Here is a 23,418-nt window from a genome sequence, read left to right on the forward strand (position 1 = left end):
CTATGTTTAGTTTGATAGGAAATAATAGATTCAAATCAAAATAAAGAATTGTGGATCGAATGACTATTCATCTATTGTATTTTTATATAATATAGTACAAATAGGGGGCACGAAAACTCTATGGGAAGATGGTGGTTTAATTCGACGGTGTTTAAGAAGGAGTTACAACGCGGGTATGGGATAAAGAAATTAATGGACAATCTTAGTCCTTTTGAAAATACTAGTGAAAGTGAAGATCTGCATCCAAAAGGTAGGGCTAAAAACATTCATAGTTGGAGGGGTCGTGGAAATTCTAGTTACAGTGATGTTGGTCGTTTATTTGGTATCAAAGACATTCGGAATTTCATCTCTGATGATACTTTTTTAGTTAGGGATAGTAATGGAGATAGTTATTCTATCTATTTTGATATAGAAAATCAGATTTTTGAGATTGACAGCGATCATTCTTTTCTGAATGAACTAGAAAGTTATTTTTGTAGTTATCGCAATTCTAGTTATATGAATAATGGATCTGGCTCTCCTAATGAAGATTCCTTATACAATCGTTACATGTATGATACTCAATCTAGTTGGAATAATCACATTACTAGTTGCATTGACAGTTATCTTCAGTCTCAAATCTGTATTGATACGTCCATTGTAAGTGATAGTAGTGACGGTTACATTTCTAGGTGCATTTTTGATAAACGTAAAACTAATAGTGAAGGCGGGGGGTCCAGTATACCAACCCGCGCTAAGAACAGTGATTTAACTCTAAGAGAAAGGTCTAGTGATCTTGATGCAACTCAAAAATACAGGCATTTGTGGGTTCAATGCGAAAATTGTTATGGATTAAATTATAAGAAATTTTTGCAATCAAAAATGAATATTTGTGAACAGTGTGGATACCATTTGAAAATAAGTAGTTCAGAAAGAATCGAAGTTTCGATCGATCCCGGTACTTGGGACCCTATGGATGAAGACATGGTCTCTCTGGATCCCATTGGATTTCATTCGGAGGAGGAGCCTTATAAAGATCGGATTGATTCTTATCAAAGAAAGACAGGATTAACTGAGGCTGTTCAAACAGGCATAGGTCAACTAAATGGTATTCCTGTAGCAATTGGGGTTATGGATTTTCAGTTTATGGGGGGTAGTATGGGATCCGTAGTCGGGGAGAAAATCACCCGCTTGATTGAGTACGCTACCAATCAATTTCTACCTCTTATTATAGTGTGCGCTTCGGGGGGAGCGCGCATGCAAGAAGGGAGTTTGAGCCTAATGCAAATGGCTAAAATATCGTCTGCTTTATATGATTATCAATCAAATAAAAAGTTATTGTATGTATCAATCCTTACATCTCCTACTACTGGTGGGGTAACAGCCAGTTTTGGTATGTTGGGAGATATTATTATTGCCGAACCAAACTCCTACATTGCATTTGCGGGTAAAAGAGTAATTGAACAAACATTGAATAAAACAGTACCCGAAGGTTCACAAGCGGCTGAATATTTATTCCAGAAGGGCTTATTCGACCTAATCGTACCGCGTAATCTTTTGAAAAGTGTTCTGAGTGAGTTATTTAAGCTCCACGCCTTCTTTCCTTTGAATTCCAATTCAATCAAGTAGAGTGCACTAAGTTCCATTTTTTATTTGTAGCAAACAAGTAGTTAGCTTATCCGAATCTTAGCTTATCGGAATCAAAGTCACTAAAAAGGGAGTTTTCTTTGGCGACTTAAGATCTAATTGTAGAAAGAATCAAAATCAAAAGTTGCGGATAACTCTTTCTTTATTAAATTCGAAGATAAGAACAAAACACAAAGAAACGAAGAAAGAAATGAATTATCATATGTATCTTTCATGTAGATAGATGAATAAGTTCATTTATTTAGTTCTACATTCCTTGGACTTATTCTATATACTCACTTAGATACTTAATATCTCTAATGAAAAATTTTCAAATTTAATTAATTAATAATAACTACGAATTCATAATAATTACAATTATTAATTATAATTAGTATAAATATAAAATATGATATTAAAAAAAATAAGAACAGGTACAAATAATAAACCGAGGTACCCCATTTTATGACAACTTTCCACTTTCCCTCTATTTTTGTGCCTTTAGTAGGCCTAGTATTTCCGGCAATTGCAATGGCTTCTTTATTTCTTCATGTTCAAAAAAACAAGATTGTTTAGATCTGAGGGGACCCAATCTCATTCTTTTTTTTTTTTGAAACTTATACTTGTAGCATAACATAGATATTTATTTCGGAAAAGAAATATAGGGTAGAACATATGATTTCTGCCGAACATAAAGGAAAAAGCTCTTATGCCTGCAGAAAATGATCTAATCTAGTAGGTAACTCAATTCTAGCCAGTTTCAAATAGATCAGGATCGCTGGATGCCTAAAATGTAAAGTTGGTCGATCTATATGTATATCAATATGTATATTGGGATCATATGAGGGGTATGTTATTATTTTAGATCTAAACAAATTTGATGAATTACCCCTAAAAGTTCCCATTAAACTAGTGCTAGTTCACACCAAACTAGTGCTAGTTAATGAAAGTTCATTCGGAAACAAAAAAAGTAAAGTCAAAATCATTTGGGGTATTCTCTCAATTTCAATAAAATGCAATCGGATGAAGTATGAGTTGGCGATCAGAACATATATGGATAGAACTTATAACGGGGTCTCGAAAACTAAGTAATTTTTGCTGGGCCCTTATCGTTTTTTTAGGTTCATTAGGATTCTTGTTGGTTGGAACTTCCAGTTTTCTTGGTAGAAATTTAATATCTTTTGTTCCGTCTCAGCAAATCATTTTTTTTCCACAGGGGATCGTGATGTCTTTCTACGGGATTGCGGGTCTCTTTATTAGTTCCTATTTGTGGTGCACAATCTCCTGGAATGTAGGTAGTGGTTATGATCGATTTGATAGAAAGGAAGGAATAGTGTGTATTTTTCGTTGGGGATTTCCTGGAAAAAATCGTCGCATATTCCTGCGATTCCTTATAAAAGATATTCAATCCGTTCGAATAGAAGTTAAAGAGGGTATTTTTGCTCGTCCTGTCCTTTATATGGATATCAGAGGCCGGGGGGCTGTTCCGTTGACTCGTACTGATGAGAATTTGACTCCACGAGAAATTGAACAAAAAGCCGCGGAATTGGCCTATTTCTTGCGCGTACCAATTGAAGTATTTTGATTTTGAGAAAGAAAAGGAACTGGGCTGAAGAACGAATGCTTTCTCAGCAGGAGGGAAAAAACGCAAGAATCCTGTTTTTTCTATAACTAAGTTTAGGATAAACAGATGCAGATAAACCATATCTTGTAAATTCTTTTTTTTCAATCGACCTTTTTATCCTTTCATTTGTGTTCTTTACTACCCAATAAATGGGTTTTCTTAATAATGATAACTGGCCTGTTTCTGTCTTGTTTTGCCGCTAATTTTTTTGAAATATTGGATATTTTCATAGAATAAGGGGTTCTTTCGGCTATTCATCGAAAGGAGACACTTGTTTTGTTTGGAATTTGATGAATTGAGATATCTGGAAACACTTGTATTATTTCTTTAGTCAAATTCGAAGTGGAGTCTTAGTCTATTTCTGTATTGTTTCTAGATTCAAAACAAAATCATAAATAAAATAGATTCATAGGTTTGATACCTTGTCTACAACTCATGTTTCAAAGAAAGGTTCGATTATATAAAGTCGACAAATGGAGTGGGTTAATTAAAAATTGACAGGCAAAAAATGGCAAAAAAGAAAGCTTTCACTCCTCTTTTGTATCTTGCATCTATAGTCTTTCTGCCCTGGTGGATTTCTCTCTCATTTACTAAAAGTATGGAATCTTGGGTTATTAATTGGGCGGATATCGGCCAATCTGAAATTTTTTTGAATGATATTCAAGAAAAAAGTATTCTAGAAAAGTTCATAGAATTAGACGAAATCCTCTTCTTGGAAGAAATGATCAAGGAATACTCGGAGACATATCTACAAAAGTTTCTTATAGGAATCCACAAAGAAACGATCCAATTAATCAAGATACACAACGAGGATCGTATCCATACAATTTTACACTTCTCGACAAATATAATCTGTTTTGTTATTCTAAGTGGTTATTCGATTTTAGGTAATGAAGAACTTGTTATTCTTAACTCTTGGGCTCAGGAATTCCTATATAACTTAAGTGATACAGTAAAAGCCTTTTCGATTCTTTTATTAACTGATTTATGTATCGGATTTCATTCACCCCACGGCTGGGAACTAATGATTGGTTCTGTGTACAAAGATTTTGGATTTGGTCATAATGATCAAATTATATCTGGTCTTGTTTCCACTTTTCCGGTTATTCTCGATACTATTTTTAAATATTGGATTTTTCGTTATTTAAATCGTGTATCTCCATCACTTGTAGTTATTTATCATTCAATGAATGATTGATAAATCATCCACCAATATTAATCCAATTAGAACGTTTCTTACTTTGATAAGTATTAAAAACATTCTATTCGGGCGGTTTTCAGACTATTTTTATACTATAGTATTCCAGTAAAATGATTCCAATAAATAGCAGAATCGTGGATAGGAAACTATACTAGCGACCTACCCAATTTATTGTAGAAATTTTCAGACCAATGATTAGACCATGCAAACTAGAAATACTTTTTCTTGGATAAAGGAACATATTACTCAATCTATTTCCGTATCGCTCATGATATATATCATAACTCGGGCACCCGTTTCAAGTGCATATCCCACTTTTGCACAGCAGGGTTATGAAAATCCACGAGAAGCGACTGGGCGTATTGTATGTGCCAATTGTCATTTAGCTAATAAGCCCGTGGATATTGAGGTTCCACAAACAGTACTTCCTGATACTGTATTTGAAGCAGTTGTTCGAATTCCTTATGATAAGCAAGTGAAACAAGTCCTTGCTAATGGTAAGAAAGGGGGTTTGAATGTGGGGGCTGTTCTTATTTTACCGGAGGGGTTTGAATTAGCTCCTTCCGATCGTATTTCTCCCGAGATGAAAGAAAAGATAGGAAATTTGTCTTTTCAGAGCTATCGCCCTAATAAAAAAAATATTCTTGTAATAGGGCCTGTCCCCGGCCAGAAATATAGTGAAATCACCTTTCCTATTCTTTCCCCCGACCCCGCTACTAAGAAAGATGTTCACTTCTTAAAATATCCTATATATGTAGGAGGAAATAGGGGAAGGGGTCAGATTTATCCCGACGGAAGCAAGAGTAACAATACAGTTTATAATGCTACAGGGGCGGGCATAGTAAGCAAAATCATACGAAAAGAAAAAGGGGGATATGAAATAATCATAACAGATCCATCGGATGGACGTCAAGTGGTTGATATTATCCCTCCAGGACCAGAAGTTCTTGTTTCAGAGGGTGAATCCATCAAATTTGATCAACCATTAACGAGTAATCCTAATGTGGGTGGATTTGGTCAGGGAGATGCCGAAATAGTACTTCAAGATCCATTACGTGTCCAAGGCCTTTTGGTCTTCTTGGCATCTGTTATTTTGGCACAAATATTTTTAGTTCTTAAAAAGAAACAGTTCGAGAAGGTTCAATTAGCCGAAATGAATTTCTAGACTCGCGGATTTATCGACATCAGGTTCGTAAAAAGAACAAAATTGGGGTTGTCAATTCTATATGATCAAAAAAAAATAAATTCTGAAAAACCTTTTATTTACTTGCTCTTTTTCTACAAACTTCGGGGACTCCCTTGTAGCGCACTCTTAGTCATAACGCATTCTTAGTCATAATAGGTAGGTTTTTGTTTGAAGAAGACTATTTTATTTGACTTTAGGGCTTTACCACCCTTTTCTTTGTTCAAATTGAATTGACAGGACTGTGTTACTATTGCCAGATTTCAATGCCATAAAATTGGCATAGAGATTAGCATAAATAAGCGGGTAATCGAACGAACTAGCGAACTAGAAGTGTGGGGAACAAAAAATTCTAGGAGGCATTATTTGTTTTGTCTTCCTAGTCTTCGACACAAGAAAAGGAATTTTCTAAACCCCCCTTCTTGTGTCGAAAGAGTAATCTGTTTGTCAAAAACTCCTAGTCTTGTTTTCGGTTTTACAGATGTATCGGAACTTTACTTTTTTTTTCGATTTATTACGTACAATAAAATATATATTATATTTATAGAAAGTAGTGGACAAAAAAAATAAAACTTAGTCAATGAACTTTCCATTGAGATACTCAAATCTCAAAAAATATAGGAATAAATAGGGTAAGAAAGAGTCTAGAAAGTATTTGTGCGAGATCTAATCTACAGAAATAGAATCTGAAGAAACCGAAAATATAGAATAATTATATATATATATAAAATAAAATTATAATCCAGGAAATTGAGTGATTCCCTCTTTGTTCTAACTTGGAAAGTACCCATAGATACTATCAAGATCAAGGAAGAGGTGTTCTGAATCAACCAATGAAGTGCATTTTTCAAAAGCATCATCAGAAAAAATAGAATGGAGTTTTTTGAACCAGCAGAAAAAGAAATCCACTTTGCCATTTAGACAAAAAAGACTCTGATTCTTAAGAACCCAACGGGCCCTTTCCCCTCGAATCAGACAAACTAAAGAAGGGAATCCCGTTGAGTTCTTACGCTTTCATGTCACAACTCCATTCATCCGATTACTACAGGGATGAACCTAATCCGGAATATGAACCATAAAAGAAAATGCCTACTAAACCGATCACAAGAATACCAGTTACAGTACCTATTATCCAAAGAGGAATCCTTCCAGTAGTATCGGCCATTTACTCCACTTCCCTCCAAATTTCATCAAGTGGTCGTGCTAGAGACATAAACAGTCAGGGATAATTATGAGATCCTTCCGAACGGGCTAAGAGAATGCCTAGAATGATTCGTTTTTTTCTTTCATTTTCCTAATTGAAAAAATAATTGGAAAATAAAACAGCAAGTACAAAAATGAGTAATAACCCCCAGTAGAGACTGGTACGATTCAATTCAACACTTTGTTCATTCGGGTTTGATTGTGTCATAGCTCTATAATTCGGGATTAGGTTTATCGTTGGATGAACTGCATTGCTGATATTGACCCCAAAAAAAAGACGGTAGGTACAGCCAGGCCATGAACAGCCAACCATCGTACTGTAAAAATTGGATAGGTTCGATCTATAGTCATTTGATTAGGGCCTCCTAAAACGATCTACTAAATTCATCGAGTTGTTCCAAAGAATCAAAACGGCCAGTTATTAATGGAATTCCTTGTCGGCTCTCTGTGAAATACTCGTTTGGCCGAGGGCTTCCAAATACATCGTAAGCTAAACCGGTACTGACGAATAACCAACCCGCAATGAATAGGGAAGGTATAGTAATGCTATGAATGACCCAATATCGAATACTGGTAATAATATCAGCAAAAGAACGTTCTCCTGTGCTTCCAGACATGCTCAGCTCCACATATTCTTGTACAGTCAAAGGGGATCGATTCCGTAAAAGATGAGATCAGTAAAAGGCAATCACTGAAATGGGATCTTTGTAGGATCGTCAATATTGTACCAAGGGCATCTTTAGAGTATACCGAATCAGTATAGCTATGCTTCTTCTGACACAGCAACGCAATTTGAATCAGTATCAAAAGGAAATGCTAAAAAATTTATTTTTTCTTTTCCTTTACCTGTTGATGTAAAATGATGCTGTATTTAATATAAATAGAAAATTCTTACAATGAAAGAGATTCTCATATTTCCACAATTCAATTTTAAGTGGATGCGAGATCTAGAAATTTATTTTTCATGGTTGTAGAGGCAGTTTTTTTTCGAATACCTCCTTTTATTTTAAGGAATTTTTGAATTGTCCGATTCGATCTACAAGGAAGAGGCTTTATTTTAAAATATCGAACGAAAAAATGGAAAACATAGTATTCCAAAAAAATGGAATTCAAAATAATAATTCAAAAAGAGTTTCGTTTTTGAATGAAGTTACACAATCCAGTTCGTTTATTCTCGACGGCTTGGTTGATAGGAATCACGAGATGGCTAGATCTTAGAAATGAGGAAGCGGTTTCATTTTATATGCCTGTCACTTTCTCTTTGTTCCTGCTATCTGTAATGATAGATGAATCAAAAATTTGCAATTGAACTTATTCTTTCAATTGGTATTTTTGTATATCTTCCTATTTTAGGAAAATGGAAACTTAGGTAAATGCTTTAGAAACATATGGATAAAAATACCAGATTTCATTTAGCCCCTTCATGCTTACTATAACCAGTTATTTCGGTTTTCTACTAGTGGCTTTAACTATAACTTCAGCTCTATTTATTGGTCTGAGCAAGATACGACTTATTTAAACTTTCTATTTAAAAGAAACGATTTAGAAAGGAAATCCTCCTGTGAGATTCTGTGTATTCTAGAGTTACTTACCATGTCAATTGTCACTTCTTGGTCATTGAGATTCACATCAATTCGAATTAATATTTAGGTATAGATATTACCGCTTTTTTTCTCCTTTTCAAAAACAAAATTGAAATGATTGAAGTTTTTCTATTTGGAATCGTGTTAGGTCTAATTCCTATTACTTTGGCTGGATTATTCGTAACTGCATATTTACAATACAGGCGTGGTGATCAGTTGGACCTTTGATTAATTCAAATTTGATTGGCCTCCTCCTTTCTTTAATCCACAGGAGGTAAAATTCGAATTGTTGTCCAAGCGACTGAATTCATTTCATTTTAATTGGATCTATCAAGAAAAAATCACGCTCTGTAGGATTTGAACCTACGACATCGGGTTTTGGAGACCCGCGTTCTACCGAACTGAACTAAGAGCGCTTTCTTATCAGGATAGAAAAGAATGTAAAGAAAAGATTCTTTCTTTTAAAACGAATCCATTTTCCTTTTATTTATATGCTATAGTTTCATAAAAATGAACGATTCCGTGCAACGCAATTTGAACCGATCTCGGTTGATTCCTCCTTACTGCTCAAAGGGGCAGTAATAGGTAGGGATGACAGGATTTGAACCTGTGACATTTTGTACCCAAAACAAACGCGCTACCAAGCTGCGCCACATCCCTTCAATTGTTCTACAGTGTAATTGTAGAGAATTCCTGTCTTGTTTTCCACATCCCTAGTTCCTGCATTGAGAAACAAAGTTTTCTGACCATTTCGTCTTTTTTTGGCCTCATTTAACCTATTTTAACATATTTAACATATAATAATAAGAAGGGGAAATCTTATGGATCGTTGTACATTTCAATTGGAATTAGGGATTCCGTGTACAACTCTAAGCAGCCCTTAACTATATTACATATGCATCTGATCATATATGCTTTATGTATTAAAATCAAAAAAAGGAGGTTTTTCAATGCGAGATCTAAAAACATATCTCTCCGTGGCCCCAGTACTAAGTACGCTATGGTTCGGGGCTTTAGCAGGTCTATTGATAGAGATTAATCGTTTTTTCCCCGATGCGTTGACATTCCCCTTTTTTTCATTATAGCTGTTGACACCGGAAGGAATGAAGAAGATTAGAAATACAATCAAATATCTGTGACTAATCCCCCCTTATTTTCTCTTTTTTCCCTTTTTTTCTAATTTAGAATAAGGGACGAAAGAGAAAGAATAAAAGTGGATTCAACCTCTGCGAGACTCAGTCTCAAATTCGAATTAAACGTGGGGGTAGAGTAGGAAAGTCGCGGTCTAGGGCAAGAATACAAGATCTTTAACTGCCCTTCGGAGTTAAATAGATTTTCGAACGAACTCATTATCATTGTCTTACTTAATTATTTATTATGTATGACTTTGGGCTTTGCTTTGATTTAATTGATTTTTATCTTTTTCTTTTAGAGTTGGATTTCAAGTTAATAACTTCTATTTTTTCCTTCCTTTCTTTTTCTTCATTTCGAATTCAAATAGAAGAGTTGAGTAAATCAAAAATCCAAGGGAGGTTCATGGCCAAGAAGAAAGATGCGCGGGTAGCGGTCATTTTGGAATGTACCAGTTGTATACAAAACGGTGTTAAGAAGGTATCAACGGGTATTTCCAGATATATTACTCAAAAGAACCGGCACAATACACCCAATCGATTAGAATTGCGAAAATTCTGTCCCTATTGTTACAAACATATGATTCATGGGGAAATAAAGAAATAGATTGAACCAAGGATGTCTTATCCTTGAAAGGGGAAAAATGACATTATATAGAACACATTGAAATATAACTAGAAGATATTGCATTGAAATAAATCCTATTTGGAGTTCAAATGACAATTAAGGAATAGCATTTTCGGGATAAGAAATAAACTAAACAAACAAACCATGGATAAATCCAAGCGACCCTTTCTTAAATCCAAGCGATCTTTTCGTAGGCGTTTGCCCCCGATTCAATCGGGGGATCGAATTGATTATAGAAACATGAGTTTAATTAGTCGATTTATTAGTGAACAGGGAAAAATATTATCTAGACGAGTGAATAGATTGACCTTGAAACAACAACGATTAATTACTATTGCTATAAAACAAGCTCGTATTTTATCTTTGTTACCTTTTCTCAATAATGAGAAACAATTTGAAAGAATTGAGTCGACTACTAGAACTACCGGTCTTAGAACCAGAAATAAATAGGCTTGTTTTTTGTTCACTTCAATCAGAATTCCAATCCGAACTCAAACATGAATTCGTGTTTTTTTGACAAATCTGAGAATCCAGATTTCTGTGTCGTAAAAAAAAACGAATCGGAAAAAAAGATTTTTTTATTGAACGTGTTCGTTCATTTTGACTACTTTAAGCGCATTTCTCAGAGTAATTTTGATTCCAACTCCACCCTCCCGGAGTTCATTCTCCGGGGAACCCCATTTAAATTATTTCGGTGTATTCTTTCCAATCCACTTTTTCTCTGATTTCGTTGGAAATCATATAAAGACAATTCCTATTTGATATAGCTATTTGTGCCAGTATTTTACGATTAAGAAGCAACTGCCTCTTATATAAATCATGTATTAATTTACTATAACTATAGGATACTCCCTTTTCTCGAATTACTGCGTTTATCCGAGTGATCCACAAACGACGAAAGTTTCTCTTTTGCTTATCCCTATCCCGACGAGCCGAAACCAAAGCTCTTATTTTCTGTTGAGTAATCGTTCGAGTAAGTCTTGAATGAGACCCTCGAAAACTTGATGCAAATAAACGAATTTTTGTTCTACGTTTTCGGGCTATATATCCGCGTTTAACTCTAGTCATTGAATAAATAAAATTTTGACAAATAACTAATTGATTTTTTTCTTTCAGTTATTATTTTTCCCGTCTTGGCCTATTAATAACTAATAACCAAACGGATTTTTCCAATGTATAAAATCAAAATTCCAATGGCTTTGGCTACTATAACCTTCCCGACCACGATTTTTTGGTATTTTACTGCGAAATATGAAAGAAATAGGAAAATTTCTTTTGCTAGGTGTCAAAAATCTAGTCAAAAAAAAAAAAGAAATAGAAATTAAATCAATAAATAAATAGTGGGTTTCCTCGTTTCTATGGTTACTTCTTAAACGGCGAGGTCTTCTCTATACACCGGAGCCTTTGGCTTCATTTAATATTTCATCAATGTTATTGGTAACTTGTATAGTTCACACCACACTCTTTGGCTCTACCTATGAATTATCCAGTAATAGGTCTTTCACAAAGAGACCCACCTATACAGTAACGGTATTTAATTATGAAAGTTTGCTGGGTAGCTGACCCTCGTACTCCGTTCTTGACCGAGCGATAACTTCATTTTTCTGTTTTTTTTTGAATTTCAATAAGATTTTTCCGCTTAATGGATAACCATTTGCTACCAATGGAAAATTGTGTCTCATCTTAAATTCAGGTGATTGGATTTGCACCAATGGAAACCATAAACTTTCTACACAATAGAAGGATAGATTTGCTTATTTTTAGATAGTGAATGGAGTCCCTTCTTCCATTCTATCCTATTCACTGGTACTGATCATTCATACTGGAAGCGGTTTTCTTGGCTTTTTTGTGTCAGCTCATGATCTAAACGAGTCGCACATACACCCTAGTACATGTTCCTCGACGCTGAGGACACCCCCGAAGAGCGGGTGATTTCGTGACATTTCGAATGGGCTGTCTTGTATTTCTAATAAGTTGTTTAATAGTTGGCATGTTGAGTCATATACATAATGGGCTGGTTTAGATTGATCCTAACCGGATTTTTTTTATTTACTATTTATATAGTCAACTCATAGATAAAATATCAAATCACTGATTTGCACAAAATCCATTTTTTCATTCAACTGCTACAAGATCAACAATTCCATAAGCTCGGGCTTCTGTTGCTGACATAAAAACATCTCTTTCCATGTCTTCAGATACAACCCATAAAGGTTTGCCCGTCCTTTGTACATAAACCTTTGTGAGGGTTTCGCGTAGTTTCAGCAGTTCTTCCGCTTCCAGGATAAATTCTCCCGTTTGTGCTTCATAAAAAGAACTAGCAGGTTGATGGATCATTACCCTGATAATAGTTCTATCTGGTGTGATGAAAGAAACAGAAAAGAAAGATAAAGAAAAATAGGAAAAAGGATAGAATTGAACAACCGTACGGGCATTATCTTTTATGCATTGCATACGGCTCTATAATGAAATTAACCCCTACTTTCCCGTTCAAGAAAGATAAAAATAGAATCTATCAACCCCAGATGGGTAAACGATCAAAATGCCACCCTTCTTTTTTTTTTTGGGAGAAGTGCAAAAATACTATGATGGCTCCGCTGCTTTCTATTTTAAAATGGATTCTTTTTTTTGTCTTTGATTCAGCAATCCCAAAGTTTCTTTTTGAGCTAACCAAAAAAGAAAATTTGGTTTTTTTCGCACTCTTTTTTTATAACTTAAATATTGTTAAGAGCCCATCGGTGTGAAAACAAATAAGTTTGTGACGCTGAATTGGACTTCCGATAGATAAGAGAAAGTCGGAAATATCTTTTATCTCATACTACTCTCTCGATACATAATCAAATCTTTTAAAAAAAAAAAAAAAAAAAAAATCATATCGAATTCGAAGTGCCATGCTATTATTACTTAATATTCATATGGCGAAGGCATAGTTTTCTTTTTTCTCTCAAATAAAAAAACTTCATTGGCGCCAAGCGTGAGGGAATGCTAGACGTTTGGTAATTTCTCCTCCAACAAGAATAAAAGATCCCATTGACGCGGCCAATCCCATGCATATTGTATGGACTTCTGGTCGTACAAATTGCATAGTATCATAAATGGCTACTCCGGGTATTACCCATCCACCAGGGGAGTTTATAAACAAATAAAGATCTTTGGTCTCATCCTCAATACTGAGATATACCATAAGACCAATAAGTTGATTCGAGATCTCGCTATCAACCTCTTGGCCTAAAAAAAGTAATCTTTCTCGATAAAGTCGGTTGAGTAGGGTAAAATTGTATCCCTTAGGAACCGTACATGCACCTTTTGATGCATACGGTTCAAAAAAAACAGCGAAGAAAAGAATCAATGTATAGATTCCAGCCCTCTTTCTTTTATTTTTCGAGTTTTTCTACCTTTTTACTTTTTCTTCAATTTTTCAAAAAAGATGCATTTTGATTTCTTCTTTGATAATATAAAAAAAGGGGTAAATAAACTTATCGAATTTACTTCTCATTGATGTATTCTTTCATCGAAATTCAATCCAAATCGTGATGATATTTTCTTGTTCCTGAATGGGCCTCTTTCATCTTTTTAGGTTTATGCTCTACTCCGGGTAAAGATCCGCCCGATTTTGATTTGCACATATAGGACAAATTTTCCCATCACCATTTCTTGTTGTTATGACTTTACAAATAATCATTTATGATACACGTAGTAATCATAAATATATTACCAATTGGGTTTTTCTAAACGGAGTCTGGATACCTCATTTTTTTCGTCCAGCCAAAGCCAACCATAAATTATTCTAATTGATATAATTCTATGAATTCCCCCCAATAATGCATTTAATTGCAGTTCACGCTCCAATTTTTCGATGATTCAATTTATCTTTCTTGGGCGAAACAGAGGATATCTCGGTCGGGGGAGAGAATGGGGAAATTCCATATGACCCAATATATCTGACAAGTCGCACTATACGTCAACCCAAGATGCATCTTCCTCTCCAGGACTTCGGAAGGGTACTTTTGGAACACCAATAGGCATGGATTGAAAGAAAAAAGGAATTAAATACTATATTTCACTTTGATGTGGAAACGTAACAATATGGTTTTATTGTCTTTATAATATTGACTTTATCATATTTATTTTATCCCTAGATTAGAAAAATTTAGAATTTAGAAAGAAATACAAAATAAATAAAGGAACATTTTTACGAATAGATCCTTCTAATGATAAATGAAGGATGGACACATTTACTCATAGAAAATGGTATCAATCCACCATTGCATATTGGTACTTATCGAGTATAGAATAAATCTGCTTCTCTTTGTTCTTACGAACCGAATTCTTCCATTATTACGAATAGAATCCTAACCCTTGTTAGGAAGTAATCTACTGAACAGGGGAAGTCTATAGGATAGTCATAGTATAACCTTTCCAATGCAATAAAGTTACGTAGTGTCTATTTTTCTTCGATGAAGGGGTATTTTCCATGGGTTTGCCTTGGTATCGTGTTCATACCGTTGTATTGAATGATCCCGGCCGGTTGCTTTCCGTTCATATAATGCATACAGCTCTGGTTGCTGGTTGGGCGGGCTCGATGGCTTTGTATGAATTAGCAGTTTTTGATCCTTCTGACCCTATTCTTGATCCGATGTGGAGACAGGGTATGTTCGTTATACCCTTCATGACTCGTTTAGGAATAACCAATTCGTGGGGGGGTTGGAGTATCACAGGCGGAACTGTAACGAATCCGGGGATTTGGAGTTATGAAGGTGTAGCTGGGGCACATATTGTGTTTTCTGGCTTATGCTTTTTGGCAGCTATCTGGCATTGGGTCTATTGGGATCTAGAAATATTTTCTGATGAACGTACAGGAAAACCCTCTTTGGATTTGCCCAAGATCTTTGGAATTCATTTATTTCTCTCCGGGGTGGCTTGCTTTGGTTTTGGTGCATTTCATGTAACAGGTCTGTACGGCCCTGGAATATGGGTGTCCGATCCTTATGGACTGACGGGAAGAGTACAGCCTGTAAATCCGTCGTGGGGCGTGGAAGGTTTTGATCCTTTTGTTCCGGGAGGAATAGCTTCTCATCATATTGCAGCAGGTACACTGGGCATATTAGCGGGTCTATTCCATCTTAGCGTTCGACCGCCACAACGTCTATACAAAGGGTTACGTATGGGAAATATTGAAACTGTACTCTCCAGTAGTATCGCGGCTGTCTTTTTTGCAGCTTTTGTTGTTGCTGGAACTATGTGGTATGGTTCAGCAACTACTCCCATCGAATTGTTTGGTCCCACTCGTTATCAATGGGATCAGGGTTATTTCCAGCAAGAGATATATCGAAGAGTTAGCGCCGGGCTAGCCGAAAATCAAAGTTTATCAGAAGTCTGGTCTAAAATTCCTGAAAAATTAGCTTTTTATGATTATATCGGCAATAATCCGGCAAAAGGAGGATTATTTAGGGCAGGCTCAATGGATAACGGAGATGGAATAGCGGTAGGATGGTTAGGACATCCTATCTTTAGAGATAAAGAAGGGCGTGAGCTTTTTGTACGTCGTATGCCCACTTTTTTTGAAACATTTCCAGTCGTTTTGGTAGACGGCGACGGGATTGTTAGAGCGGATGTACCTTTTCGAAGGGCAGAATCCAAGTATAGTGTTGAACAAGTAGGTGTAACCGTTGAGTTTTATGGCGGCGAACTTAATGGAGTCAGTTATAGTGATCCTGCTACTGTGAAAAAATATGCTAGACGTGCTCAATTGGGTGAAATTTTTGAATTAGATCGCGCAACTTTGAAATCCGATGGTGTTTTTCGTAGCAGTCCAAGGGGTTGGTTTACTTTTGGGCATGCTTCGTTTGCTTTGCTCTTCTTCTTCGGACACATTTGGCATGGTGCTAGAACCTTGTTCAGAGATGTTTTTGCCGGCATTGACCCAGATTTGGATGCTCAAGTAGAGTTTGGAGCATTCCAAAAACTTGGGGATCCAACTACAAGAAGACAGGCAGTCTGATACAAGACCGCTTTGGCATTTTTCCCCTCTATTTTAGGGGGGATTTTACATAGAGTACCGGAGTGAATTTGAATCACCGCTTTTTTTTTTTGCTCTTTCAAGATGATTCCCAAAAATAAAATAAAAAAAAAAAACGAACAAGTAGGAAAGCTATAATTGTAAACCACGATCAAATTTATGGAAGCATTGGTTTATACATTCCTTTTAGTCTCGACTCTAGGGATCATTTTTTTCGCTATTTTTTTTCGAGAAACACCTAAAGTTCCAACTAAAAAGGTAAAATGATTTTTCATTATCTCAATTGAAGTAATGAGCCTCCCAATGCTGGGAGGCTCATTACTTCAACTAGTCCCCGTGTTCCTCGAATGGATCTCTTAGTTGTTGAGAAGGTTGCCCAAAAGCGGTATATAAGGCGTACCCGGTAAAACTTACAAGTAAACCAGATATAAAAATGGCGACTAGGGTTGCTGTTTCCATTATGATTATATAATTTCAAGACCCCAACGTATCTATCATAAGATCGTTTATTTACAACGGAATCGTATACAAAGTCAACAGATCTCAATGAATAGAATAGGATTTATGGCTACACAAACTGTTGAGAACAGTTCTAGATCGGGTCCAAGACGAACTACTGTAGGGAGTTTATTAAAACCATTGAATTCGGAATATGGTAAAGTAGCTCCCGGGTGGGGAACGACTCCATTGATGGGTGTCGCAATGGCTCTATTTGCGGTATTTCTATCTATTATTTTGGAGATTTATAATTCTTCCGTTTTATTGGATGGAATTTCAATGAATTAAATCTATAAGAATAACAAAGTCCTAGCTTTTTGAATAAAAAATAAATAAGTTAGAACTCAATTTAAGGGCTTATTCTATTTTGGTAGTTCGATCGTGGAATTTATTTCTTTCTGTATTTCCGGAATATGAGTGTGTGACTTGTTATAATTGATTCTATTGATAGTACAGAGGCTAGATCTGTCACCTTGATAAAGATGGTTCTACTTCGTCGGATATTTGTTCAAATATCTGGAACACGAACTAGATTAAGAAATAGTTGAACTATGATTCATACTGAATATTTGACCTCGTATCCGGCGGCAAAAAAAATGCAACCTGTTTGAAAAAAGAAAAATCTTTTTTTTTTTTTAGTCATTTTATCTAATTCATGAAATACGTGATCAACCAAGATCAACCGAGGGTTCTTACTCAGAGAATCCTTGGGTTAGCTTAGGATTTTTTATTAAATCGTCGTGGTTCGAGTATGAATCTGAGGTTTTAATCAATTCATAGGGTCTTAACAAGAGAATTCCTATTAAATCACTAATAAAGAAAGGAAAAAGCCTTAATTAGAGACAAAAACAAATTAAATTTAAATAAAAAGAAATAGGTAAAGAGAAGATTCAAGAGGCCCGTAAGAATCAAAATAAAGACGGTTGAGCCAACTTGATATTTTGGTATTATCACCACAAAGAAGAGCTTTTATAATAGAGAAGATTGAATGGGAGATTAAGAAGTTTCAAACTTTCTATTCCATTTCTGACTATTCTTTTTTATTAGGTGTTTTTGCTTGAGCTGTACGAGATGAAAGTTTCATATACGGTTCTAAGGGGGGGATTTTCACCTATCTCAATAAAGTCTATGATTGGTTCGAAGAACGTCTTGAGATTCAGGCGATTGCGGATGATATAACTAGTAAATATGTTCCTCCCCATGTCAATATATTTTATTGTTTAGGGGGAATTACTCTTACTTGTTTTTTAGTACAAGTAGCTACGGGGTTTGCTATGACTTTTTACTATCGTCCGACCGTTACTGAAGCTTTTGCCTCTGTTCAATACATAATGACGGAAGCGAACTTTGGTTGGTTAATCCGATCAGTTCATCGATGGTCAGCAAGTATGATGGTCCTAATGATGATTCTACATGTTTTTCGTGTGTATCTCACTGGTGGATTTAAAAAACCCCGCGAATTGACTTGGGTTACAGGTGTGGTTCTGGGAGTATTGACCGCATCTTTTGGCGTAACTGGTTATTCCTTACCTCGGGACCAAATTGGTTATTGGGCGGTGAAAATTGTAACAGGTGTACCTGAGGCTATTCCTGTAATAGGATCGCCTTTAGTAGAATTATTGCGCGGAAGCGCTAGTGTGGGACAATCCACCTTAACTCGTTTTTATAGTTTACACACTTTTGTATTGCCACTTCTTACTGCTGTATTTATGTTAATGCACTTTCCAATGATACGCAAACAAGGTATTTCTGGTCCTTTATAAATATAAAGAAGATATAGAATAGATATTTGCAATCAATCATTTATCACTTAGAGGAGGAATGATAGGATTTTATTGCTACAAGTATGGATTATTGAAATAATAAGACATACGTTTGGATATTTCCCTTCAACCAATCGTGTCAAATAAATAATATTGTGTAGTTGAAGGGAATTCTTCGAAGAGAAAATGGATTATGGGAGTGTGTGACTTGAATTATTGATTGGTCTGTGTAGATATACGTCTGCCACATCGGAATTCACAACCAAATGTGTCTTTGTTCCAACCACTGTGTAACCTCTATACAGAAGATAGACTGGTTCGCTTGAAGAGAATATTTTCTATGATCATATCCAAATCCTGTTGTACATGAGTAGGCTCCGTAAGATCTAGTATAATGAATTTACCACTTCAATACTTACTTAAAATTGAATAGTATGGAAATGCATTCATTTCCTTTGCATTGATATGATTGATAATACTATCGGGGTGAAACAAGAGATCTAAAGAAAAATAAAATTTAGGCTAGACTAAATTAGTAACAAGTAAACCTTTTTTGTGTGTATCTCCCACTATTCTATTTTGGAGATAACATAGTAATCGTAAAGTCTGAGACGACCCAGAAAGCAAAAGTACTTGATCATAACCAACTTTGTAAGCCGACTTGGGTATTGAGTATTTACTTAGACTTAGACTTAGAACCGAATTCTTTGCAATGGATGGTTGTAATTTCGGAAAAAGAGTCCAATTTTTCTTACTCTTACATTGAATCATTCATATATGTGTAGATATAGCCAACACATAGAACATAGATTTTTTATAGATTCATTTGGTTCTTTTGAGTCTTGCTCGAGCCGGATGATAAAAAATTATCATGTCCGGTTCCGCGGGGGGATGGATCTATAAGAATTCACCTATCCCAATAACAAAAAAACCTGATTTGAATGATCCTGTATTAAGAGCTAAATTGGCTAAAGGCATGGGTCATAATTATTACGGAGAACCCGCATGGCCAAATGATCTTTTATATATTTTTCCAGTAGTAATTCTAGGGACTATTGCATGTAACGTAGGCTTAGCGGTTCTAGAACCATCAATGATTGGTGAACCGGCAGATCCGTTTGCAACCCCTTTGGAAATATTACCAGAATGGTATTTCTTTCCCGTATTTCAAATACTTCGTACAGTGCCCAATAAATTGTTGGGTGTTCTTTTAATGGTTTCAGTACCTGCGGGATTATTAACAGTACCTTTTTTAGAGAATGTTAATAAATTCCAAAATCCATTTCGCCGTCCAGTAGCGACAACCGTCTTTTTGATTGGTACTGCAGTTGCCCTTTGGTTGGGTATTGGTGCAACATTACCTATTGATAAATCCCTAACTTTAGGTCTCTTTTAATTTGATTCAATTGTGAAATAACACGACGTGTGTATCTAGGGAATAGTCGCTTCAAAGCGAATTCTCCCTAGATACATCTATTCAAGAAAATTTTGAATTTCTTTCGAATATATGAATTGTGCTACAGATTCAAATCTTATATCTTAATTTAATTATCTTAATTAAACCCAATAGATTTAAAATTTCTTTTTTGGTAAAAAAATTGCGAAATGTTGTTCTAGAATGTCCAATATCCCTTTTACATCTCCTAGGCGAAAATGCTCAATTTTCATAAGATCTTCTTGACTCTTATTCATAAGGTCCAATAATGTATATATATTGGACCTTATAAGGCAATTATAAATTCTAGGAGACAATTCGGATTGATCAATAAAAATCGATTTCAATGCTATTTTGTTTTTTTGGACTTTATTCAATTTATCGTGAAAAGTAAAGGGGGATAAAGGAACCCTATGTTGATTGTGCTCTAAAGGTAAGTTTTCTTCGTCCTTATATAAAAAGGGAATAAATAAATCAATCAAAGTCCGAGAGGCTTCATGAAGTGCTTCTTTCGGAGTTAAACTGCCATTTGTCCATATTTCGAGAAACAGTATCTCTTGTTTTTCATTCCCATTTCCATAGGAATGAATACTATGATTCACATTTCGAACAGGCATGAATACAGCATCTATAGGATAACTTCCATCTTGAAAGTTCTGTGGCATCTTTCTAAGATATCCGCGATTTCTCTCAATTTCTAATCCAATATGCAAATTAATTGGTTCTGTCAATCTAGCTATATGTTGTGTATTGTCGACGATTTCTACATAAGGTGGTAAGATGATATCTCGAGCAGTTACATATCCAGGACCCCTAACACAAATAGACGCGTCACAAGTTCCATATAGATTACTTCTCAATACAATTTCCTTCAAATTCATTAGAATTTCGTGGGCCGATTCTTGAATACCTGTTAGAGTCGAATATTCGTGGGAGACATTCTCGGATTTTACACGTGTGATACATGTTCCTTCTATTTCTCCAAGCAAAGCTCTTCGCATCGCAATCCCTATTGTGTCGGCTTGTCCTTTCATAAGCGGAGCCAGAATAAATCGACCATAATAAAGACGTTTACTGTCTGTTCTTGATTCAACACACTTCCACTGTAGTGTCCGAGTAGATACTGTTACTTTCTCTCGAACCATAGTAATAATATTTTTTTTGATTGAATTATTTATTTCTCTTGTTTCTCTTGAAATTGATTCACTGTTTATTTCTACACACGTCTTTTTTTCGGAGGTCTACAGCCATTATGTGGCATAGGGGTTACATCCCGTACAAAAGTTAATAGGATACCACTTCTACGAATAGCTCGTAATGCGGCGTCTCTTCCGAGACCGGGACCTTTTATCATGACTTCTGCTCGTTGCATACCCTGATCTACTACTGTACGAATAGCATTTGCTGCTGCAGTTTGAGCGGCAAAGGGTGTCCCTCTTCGCGTACCATTGAATCCACAAGTACCGGCCGAGGACCAGGAAACCACCCGACCTCGTACATCTGTAACTGTGACAATGGTATTATTAAAACTTGCTTGAACATGAATAACTCCCTTTGGTATTTTACGTGCACTTTTACGTGCACCAATACGTACATTTCTACGTAAACCAGTTCTCGGTATAGCTTTTGCCATATTGCATCATCTCATAAATATGAGTCAGAAATATATGGATCTATCCATTTCATGTCAAAACAGATTCTTTATTTGTACACTGAGTTCTTTAGTGAGTCTGATTATCCCTTTATCCTTGTCTTTGTTTATGTCTCGGGTTGGAACAAATTACTCTAATGCGCCCCCGTCTACGGATTAGTCGACATTTTTCACAAATTTTACGAACGGAAGCTCTTATTTTCATATTTTTCATTCCTTATCTTAATTCTGAATCTACTTCTTGGTAGAAAATAAGTTTCTTGAAATTTTTAATCTCGAATCGTATTGAATAAAAATCACCTAATCTTTTGAATCCTTGTTTCGGAGTCGATAAATTATACGTCCTCTGCTTGAATCATAACGACTTACTTCAATTTTGACTTTATCCCCGGGTAGTATCCGTATAAAACTACGTCGGATCTTTCCCGAAACATAACCTAGAATCAGATCCTCATTATCTAACCGAACCCGGAACATGCCATTGGGAAGCGATTCAGTAATTAAACCTTCATGAGTCCATTTTTGTTCTTTCATTCCAGGTAAAGCCTCCTTGAGGTATCAACTAATGGAGGAGAAACGATATTAGACAACTCACCCCCCTTTCTTTTTATATTTCTCAAATAGGAAGAGGTTTCGGATTTCATTTGGATATGAAATGGATTACCATATATAACATAAAATTTCTCCGCCGATTCCTTCTAGTCGAGCTTCCCGATCTGTCATTATACCCCGAGAAGTGGAAAGAATTACAATACCCATTCCACCTAAAATTCTAGGAATTCGTTGAGAGTTAGAATAGATTCGTAGACCGGGTCGGCTGATCCGTTTTAAATTTAAAAAATTTCTATAGGGTCTTTTCCTATTCCTGCTATGTCGCAGGGTTAAAACCAAAAAATTTTTGTTTTTTTCTCGATGTTTTCTGACGTTTTCGATAAAACCTTCTCGGAAAAGTATTTTAACAATATTTTCGGTAATATTAGTAGATGCTATGCGAACAACTCTTTTTCTATCCATATCAGCATTTCGTATAGAGGTTATTATCTCAGCAATAGTGTCTCTACCCATGATGAATTAAAACTTTTGTCGTCCCAAAATTGGATATAATTAACATGTTTTTCTTTTTTTTTATTGGTTTATGAATATAAATTTTTCAAGGTATATGCGCAAAACACAAGCTACGAATTAATCTAGTTCTTAATCTATTTCCCTTCAAATACCCCCCCAAAAAAATTCAGATCTCTTTTTTTTTTTTTTTTATAATACTTCGGGAGCTAATGAAACTATTTTAGTAAAATTTAATTGTCTCAATTCGCGGGGGATTGCCCCAAAAATGCGAGTTCCTTTTGGATTTCCTTCTTGATCAATCACAACTGCAGCATTGTCATCATATCGTATTATCATACCGCTGTCACGTTTAAGTTCTTTACAGGTACGAACAATTACAGCTCTGACTACTTCTGATTTTTCTAGGGGCATATTTGGTACGGCTTCTTTGATCACAGCAACAATAACGTCACCAATATGAGCATATCGGCGATTACTAGCTCCTATGATTCGAATACACATCAATTTTCGAGCCCCGCTGTTATCCGCTACATTTAAATAGGTCTGAGGTTGAATCATATAAATTTTTGAATCTATTCTTCCAATGCAAAGGATGAAGAAAATAAAAGAAATATTGTTTGTCTAAGTCTAAAAAAGAAATAGGCGATTTTGTTTCATCCCCAAGACTCATTTCTCTATGTTCTACATTTTTATCCCGAAATAATAAATTGAGTTCGAATAGGCATTTTGGATGCTGCTATTAAAATAGCCCTTTTAGCTATATTTTCGGTTACTCCACCCATTTCATATAGTATTCGCCCCGGTTTAACAACAGCTACCCAATATTCAGG

The 23,418-nt window shown here is 35.5% G+C and overlaps 30 protein-coding genes and 2 non-coding genes across 33 annotated transcripts in view. All coding sequences in view use genetic code 11, as the record gives it.

The window, feature by feature from the left end:
- The first annotated feature begins 120 nt into the window (after window positions 1-120).
- On the plus strand, window positions 121-1,608 carry accD (acetyl-CoA carboxylase beta subunit). The gene has a single exon. The coding sequence runs from the start codon at window positions 121-123 to the stop codon at window positions 1,606-1,608; it is 1,488 nt and encodes a 495-aa protein (YP_007507120.1).
- A 462-nt stretch (window positions 1,609-2,070) lies between these two features.
- psaI (photosystem I subunit VIII) lies at window positions 2,071-2,181 on the plus strand. Its single transcript has one exon. It carries the CDS (start codon window positions 2,071-2,073, stop codon window positions 2,179-2,181), a length of 111 nt encoding a protein of 36 aa, YP_007507121.1.
- Window positions 2,182-2,635: 454 nt separating this feature from the next.
- On the plus strand, window positions 2,636-3,190 carry ycf4 (photosystem I assembly protein Ycf4). The gene has a single exon. The coding sequence runs from the start codon at window positions 2,636-2,638 to the stop codon at window positions 3,188-3,190; it is 555 nt and encodes a 184-aa protein (YP_007507122.1).
- Window positions 3,191-3,737: 547 nt separating this feature from the next.
- Window positions 3,738-4,427, plus strand: cemA (envelope membrane protein). The gene has a single exon. It carries the CDS (start codon window positions 3,738-3,740, stop codon window positions 4,425-4,427), a length of 690 nt encoding a protein of 229 aa, YP_007507123.1.
- Window positions 4,428-4,632: 205 nt separating this feature from the next.
- petA (component of cytochrome b6/f complex) lies at window positions 4,633-5,595 on the plus strand. Its single transcript has one exon. The coding sequence runs from the start codon at window positions 4,633-4,635 to the stop codon at window positions 5,593-5,595; it is 963 nt and encodes a 320-aa protein (YP_007507124.1).
- Window positions 5,596-6,655: 1,060 nt separating this feature from the next.
- psbJ (photosystem II protein J) lies at window positions 6,656-6,778 on the minus strand. Its single transcript has one exon. The coding sequence runs from the start codon at window positions 6,776-6,778 to the stop codon at window positions 6,656-6,658; it is 123 nt and encodes a 40-aa protein (YP_007507125.1).
- A 129-nt stretch (window positions 6,779-6,907) lies between these two features.
- psbL (photosystem II protein L) lies at window positions 6,908-7,024 on the minus strand. Its single transcript has one exon. The coding sequence runs from the start codon at window positions 7,022-7,024 to the stop codon at window positions 6,908-6,910; it is 117 nt and encodes a 38-aa protein (YP_007507126.1).
- A 23-nt stretch (window positions 7,025-7,047) lies between these two features.
- Window positions 7,048-7,167, minus strand: psbF (photosystem II protein VI). The gene has a single exon. It carries the CDS (start codon window positions 7,165-7,167, stop codon window positions 7,048-7,050), a length of 120 nt encoding a protein of 39 aa, YP_007507127.1.
- Window positions 7,168-7,181: 14 nt separating this feature from the next.
- psbE (photosystem II protein V) lies at window positions 7,182-7,433 on the minus strand. The gene has a single exon. The coding sequence runs from the start codon at window positions 7,431-7,433 to the stop codon at window positions 7,182-7,184; it is 252 nt and encodes an 83-aa protein (YP_007507128.1).
- Window positions 7,434-8,239: 806 nt separating this feature from the next.
- On the plus strand, window positions 8,240-8,335 carry petL (cytochrome b/f complex 3.5 kDa subunit). Its single transcript has one exon. The coding sequence runs from the start codon at window positions 8,240-8,242 to the stop codon at window positions 8,333-8,335; it is 96 nt and encodes a 31-aa protein (YP_007507129.1).
- Window positions 8,336-8,513: 178 nt separating this feature from the next.
- Window positions 8,514-8,627, plus strand: petG (cytochrome b6/f complex subunit V). The gene has a single exon. The coding sequence runs from the start codon at window positions 8,514-8,516 to the stop codon at window positions 8,625-8,627; it is 114 nt and encodes a 37-aa protein (YP_007507130.1).
- A 114-nt stretch (window positions 8,628-8,741) lies between these two features.
- Window positions 8,742-8,815, minus strand: trnW-CCA. Its single transcript has one exon. It is a non-coding gene; the product is annotated as a tRNA-Trp (tRNA).
- Window positions 8,816-8,985: 170 nt separating this feature from the next.
- trnP-UGG lies at window positions 8,986-9,059 on the minus strand. The gene has a single exon. It is a non-coding gene; the product is annotated as a tRNA-Pro (tRNA).
- Window positions 9,060-9,349: 290 nt separating this feature from the next.
- Window positions 9,350-9,484, plus strand: psaJ (photosystem I subunit IX). Its single transcript has one exon. The coding sequence runs from the start codon at window positions 9,350-9,352 to the stop codon at window positions 9,482-9,484; it is 135 nt and encodes a 44-aa protein (YP_007507131.1).
- Window positions 9,485-9,935: 451 nt separating this feature from the next.
- rpl33 (ribosomal protein L33) lies at window positions 9,936-10,136 on the plus strand. Its single transcript has one exon. It carries the CDS (start codon window positions 9,936-9,938, stop codon window positions 10,134-10,136), a length of 201 nt encoding a protein of 66 aa, YP_007507132.1.
- A 165-nt stretch (window positions 10,137-10,301) lies between these two features.
- Window positions 10,302-10,607, plus strand: rps18 (ribosomal protein S18). Its single transcript has one exon. It carries the CDS (start codon window positions 10,302-10,304, stop codon window positions 10,605-10,607), a length of 306 nt encoding a protein of 101 aa, YP_007507133.1.
- A 231-nt stretch (window positions 10,608-10,838) lies between these two features.
- On the minus strand, window positions 10,839-11,225 carry rpl20 (ribosomal protein L20). The gene has a single exon. The coding sequence runs from the start codon at window positions 11,223-11,225 to the stop codon at window positions 10,839-10,841; it is 387 nt and encodes a 128-aa protein (YP_007507134.1).
- An 810-nt stretch (window positions 11,226-12,035) lies between these two features.
- On the minus strand, window positions 12,036-12,149 carry rps12 (ribosomal protein S12; one part of a trans-spliced gene, as the record gives it; the record has 2 gene entries for this part). Coding sequences YP_007507135.1 and YP_007507090.1 both cover window positions 12,036-12,149 — 114 coding nt within the window.
- A 123-nt stretch (window positions 12,150-12,272) lies between these two features.
- On the minus strand, window positions 12,273-14,183 carry clpP (ATP-dependent Clp protease proteolytic subunit). The gene is made up of 3 exons: window positions 14,113-14,183; window positions 13,129-13,420; window positions 12,273-12,500 (listed from the first exon to the last, which is right to left on the minus strand). Exons 1-3 carry the CDS (start codon window positions 14,181-14,183, stop codon window positions 12,273-12,275), a joined length of 591 nt encoding a protein of 196 aa, YP_007507136.1.
- Window positions 14,184-14,631: 448 nt separating this feature from the next.
- On the plus strand, window positions 14,632-16,158 carry psbB (PSII 47 kDa protein). The gene has a single exon. It carries the CDS (start codon window positions 14,632-14,634, stop codon window positions 16,156-16,158), a length of 1,527 nt encoding a protein of 508 aa, YP_007507137.1.
- A 177-nt stretch (window positions 16,159-16,335) lies between these two features.
- psbT (photosystem II protein T) lies at window positions 16,336-16,443 on the plus strand. The gene has a single exon. It carries the CDS (start codon window positions 16,336-16,338, stop codon window positions 16,441-16,443), a length of 108 nt encoding a protein of 35 aa, YP_007507138.1.
- Window positions 16,444-16,503: 60 nt separating this feature from the next.
- psbN (photosystem II protein N) lies at window positions 16,504-16,635 on the minus strand. Its single transcript has one exon. It carries the CDS (start codon window positions 16,633-16,635, stop codon window positions 16,504-16,506), a length of 132 nt encoding a protein of 43 aa, YP_007507139.1.
- A 105-nt stretch (window positions 16,636-16,740) lies between these two features.
- Window positions 16,741-16,962, plus strand: psbH (photosystem II phosphoprotein). Its single transcript has one exon. The coding sequence runs from the start codon at window positions 16,741-16,743 to the stop codon at window positions 16,960-16,962; it is 222 nt and encodes a 73-aa protein (YP_007507140.1).
- A 125-nt stretch (window positions 16,963-17,087) lies between these two features.
- petB (cytochrome b6) lies at window positions 17,088-18,437 on the plus strand. The gene is made up of 2 exons: window positions 17,088-17,093; window positions 17,796-18,437. Exons 1-2 carry the CDS (start codon window positions 17,088-17,090, stop codon window positions 18,435-18,437), a joined length of 648 nt encoding a protein of 215 aa, YP_007507141.1.
- A 193-nt stretch (window positions 18,438-18,630) lies between these two features.
- Window positions 18,631-19,833, plus strand: petD (cytochrome b6/f complex subunit IV). Its single transcript has 2 exons — window positions 18,631-18,638; window positions 19,359-19,833. Exons 1-2 carry the CDS (start codon window positions 18,631-18,633, stop codon window positions 19,831-19,833), a joined length of 483 nt encoding a protein of 160 aa, YP_007507142.1.
- Window positions 19,834-20,009: 176 nt separating this feature from the next.
- Window positions 20,010-21,017, minus strand: rpoA (RNA polymerase alpha subunit). The gene has a single exon. It carries the CDS (start codon window positions 21,015-21,017, stop codon window positions 20,010-20,012), a length of 1,008 nt encoding a protein of 335 aa, YP_007507143.1.
- A 71-nt stretch (window positions 21,018-21,088) lies between these two features.
- Window positions 21,089-21,505, minus strand: rps11 (ribosomal protein S11). The gene has a single exon. The coding sequence runs from the start codon at window positions 21,503-21,505 to the stop codon at window positions 21,089-21,091; it is 417 nt and encodes a 138-aa protein (YP_007507144.1).
- Window positions 21,506-21,614: 109 nt separating this feature from the next.
- rpl36 (ribosomal protein L36) lies at window positions 21,615-21,728 on the minus strand. Its single transcript has one exon. The coding sequence runs from the start codon at window positions 21,726-21,728 to the stop codon at window positions 21,615-21,617; it is 114 nt and encodes a 37-aa protein (YP_007507145.1).
- A 95-nt stretch (window positions 21,729-21,823) lies between these two features.
- Window positions 21,824-22,057, minus strand: infA (translation initiation factor 1). Its single transcript has one exon. It carries the CDS (start codon window positions 22,055-22,057, stop codon window positions 21,824-21,826), a length of 234 nt encoding a protein of 77 aa, YP_007507146.1.
- A 126-nt stretch (window positions 22,058-22,183) lies between these two features.
- rps8 (ribosomal protein S8) lies at window positions 22,184-22,588 on the minus strand. Its single transcript has one exon. The coding sequence runs from the start codon at window positions 22,586-22,588 to the stop codon at window positions 22,184-22,186; it is 405 nt and encodes a 134-aa protein (YP_007507147.1).
- A 189-nt stretch (window positions 22,589-22,777) lies between these two features.
- Window positions 22,778-23,146, minus strand: rpl14 (ribosomal protein L14). The gene has a single exon. The coding sequence runs from the start codon at window positions 23,144-23,146 to the stop codon at window positions 22,778-22,780; it is 369 nt and encodes a 122-aa protein (YP_007507148.1).
- Window positions 23,147-23,277: 131 nt separating this feature from the next.
- Window positions 23,278-23,418, minus strand: part of rpl16 (ribosomal protein L16) — a 1,281-nt gene continuing 1,140 nt past the window's right edge. Inside the window, exon 2 of the mRNA in view lies at window positions 23,278-23,418. This exon is cut by the window's right edge and continues 258 nt beyond it. Within this exon, the coding sequence (YP_007507149.1) occupies window positions 23,278-23,418 (141 nt within the window).

This window comes from Salvia miltiorrhiza, chloroplast (genome assembly GCF_028751815.1).
Source record: "Salvia miltiorrhiza chloroplast, complete genome".
Classification (NCBI taxonomy): Eukaryota; Viridiplantae; Streptophyta; class Magnoliopsida; order Lamiales; family Lamiaceae; genus Salvia; species Salvia miltiorrhiza.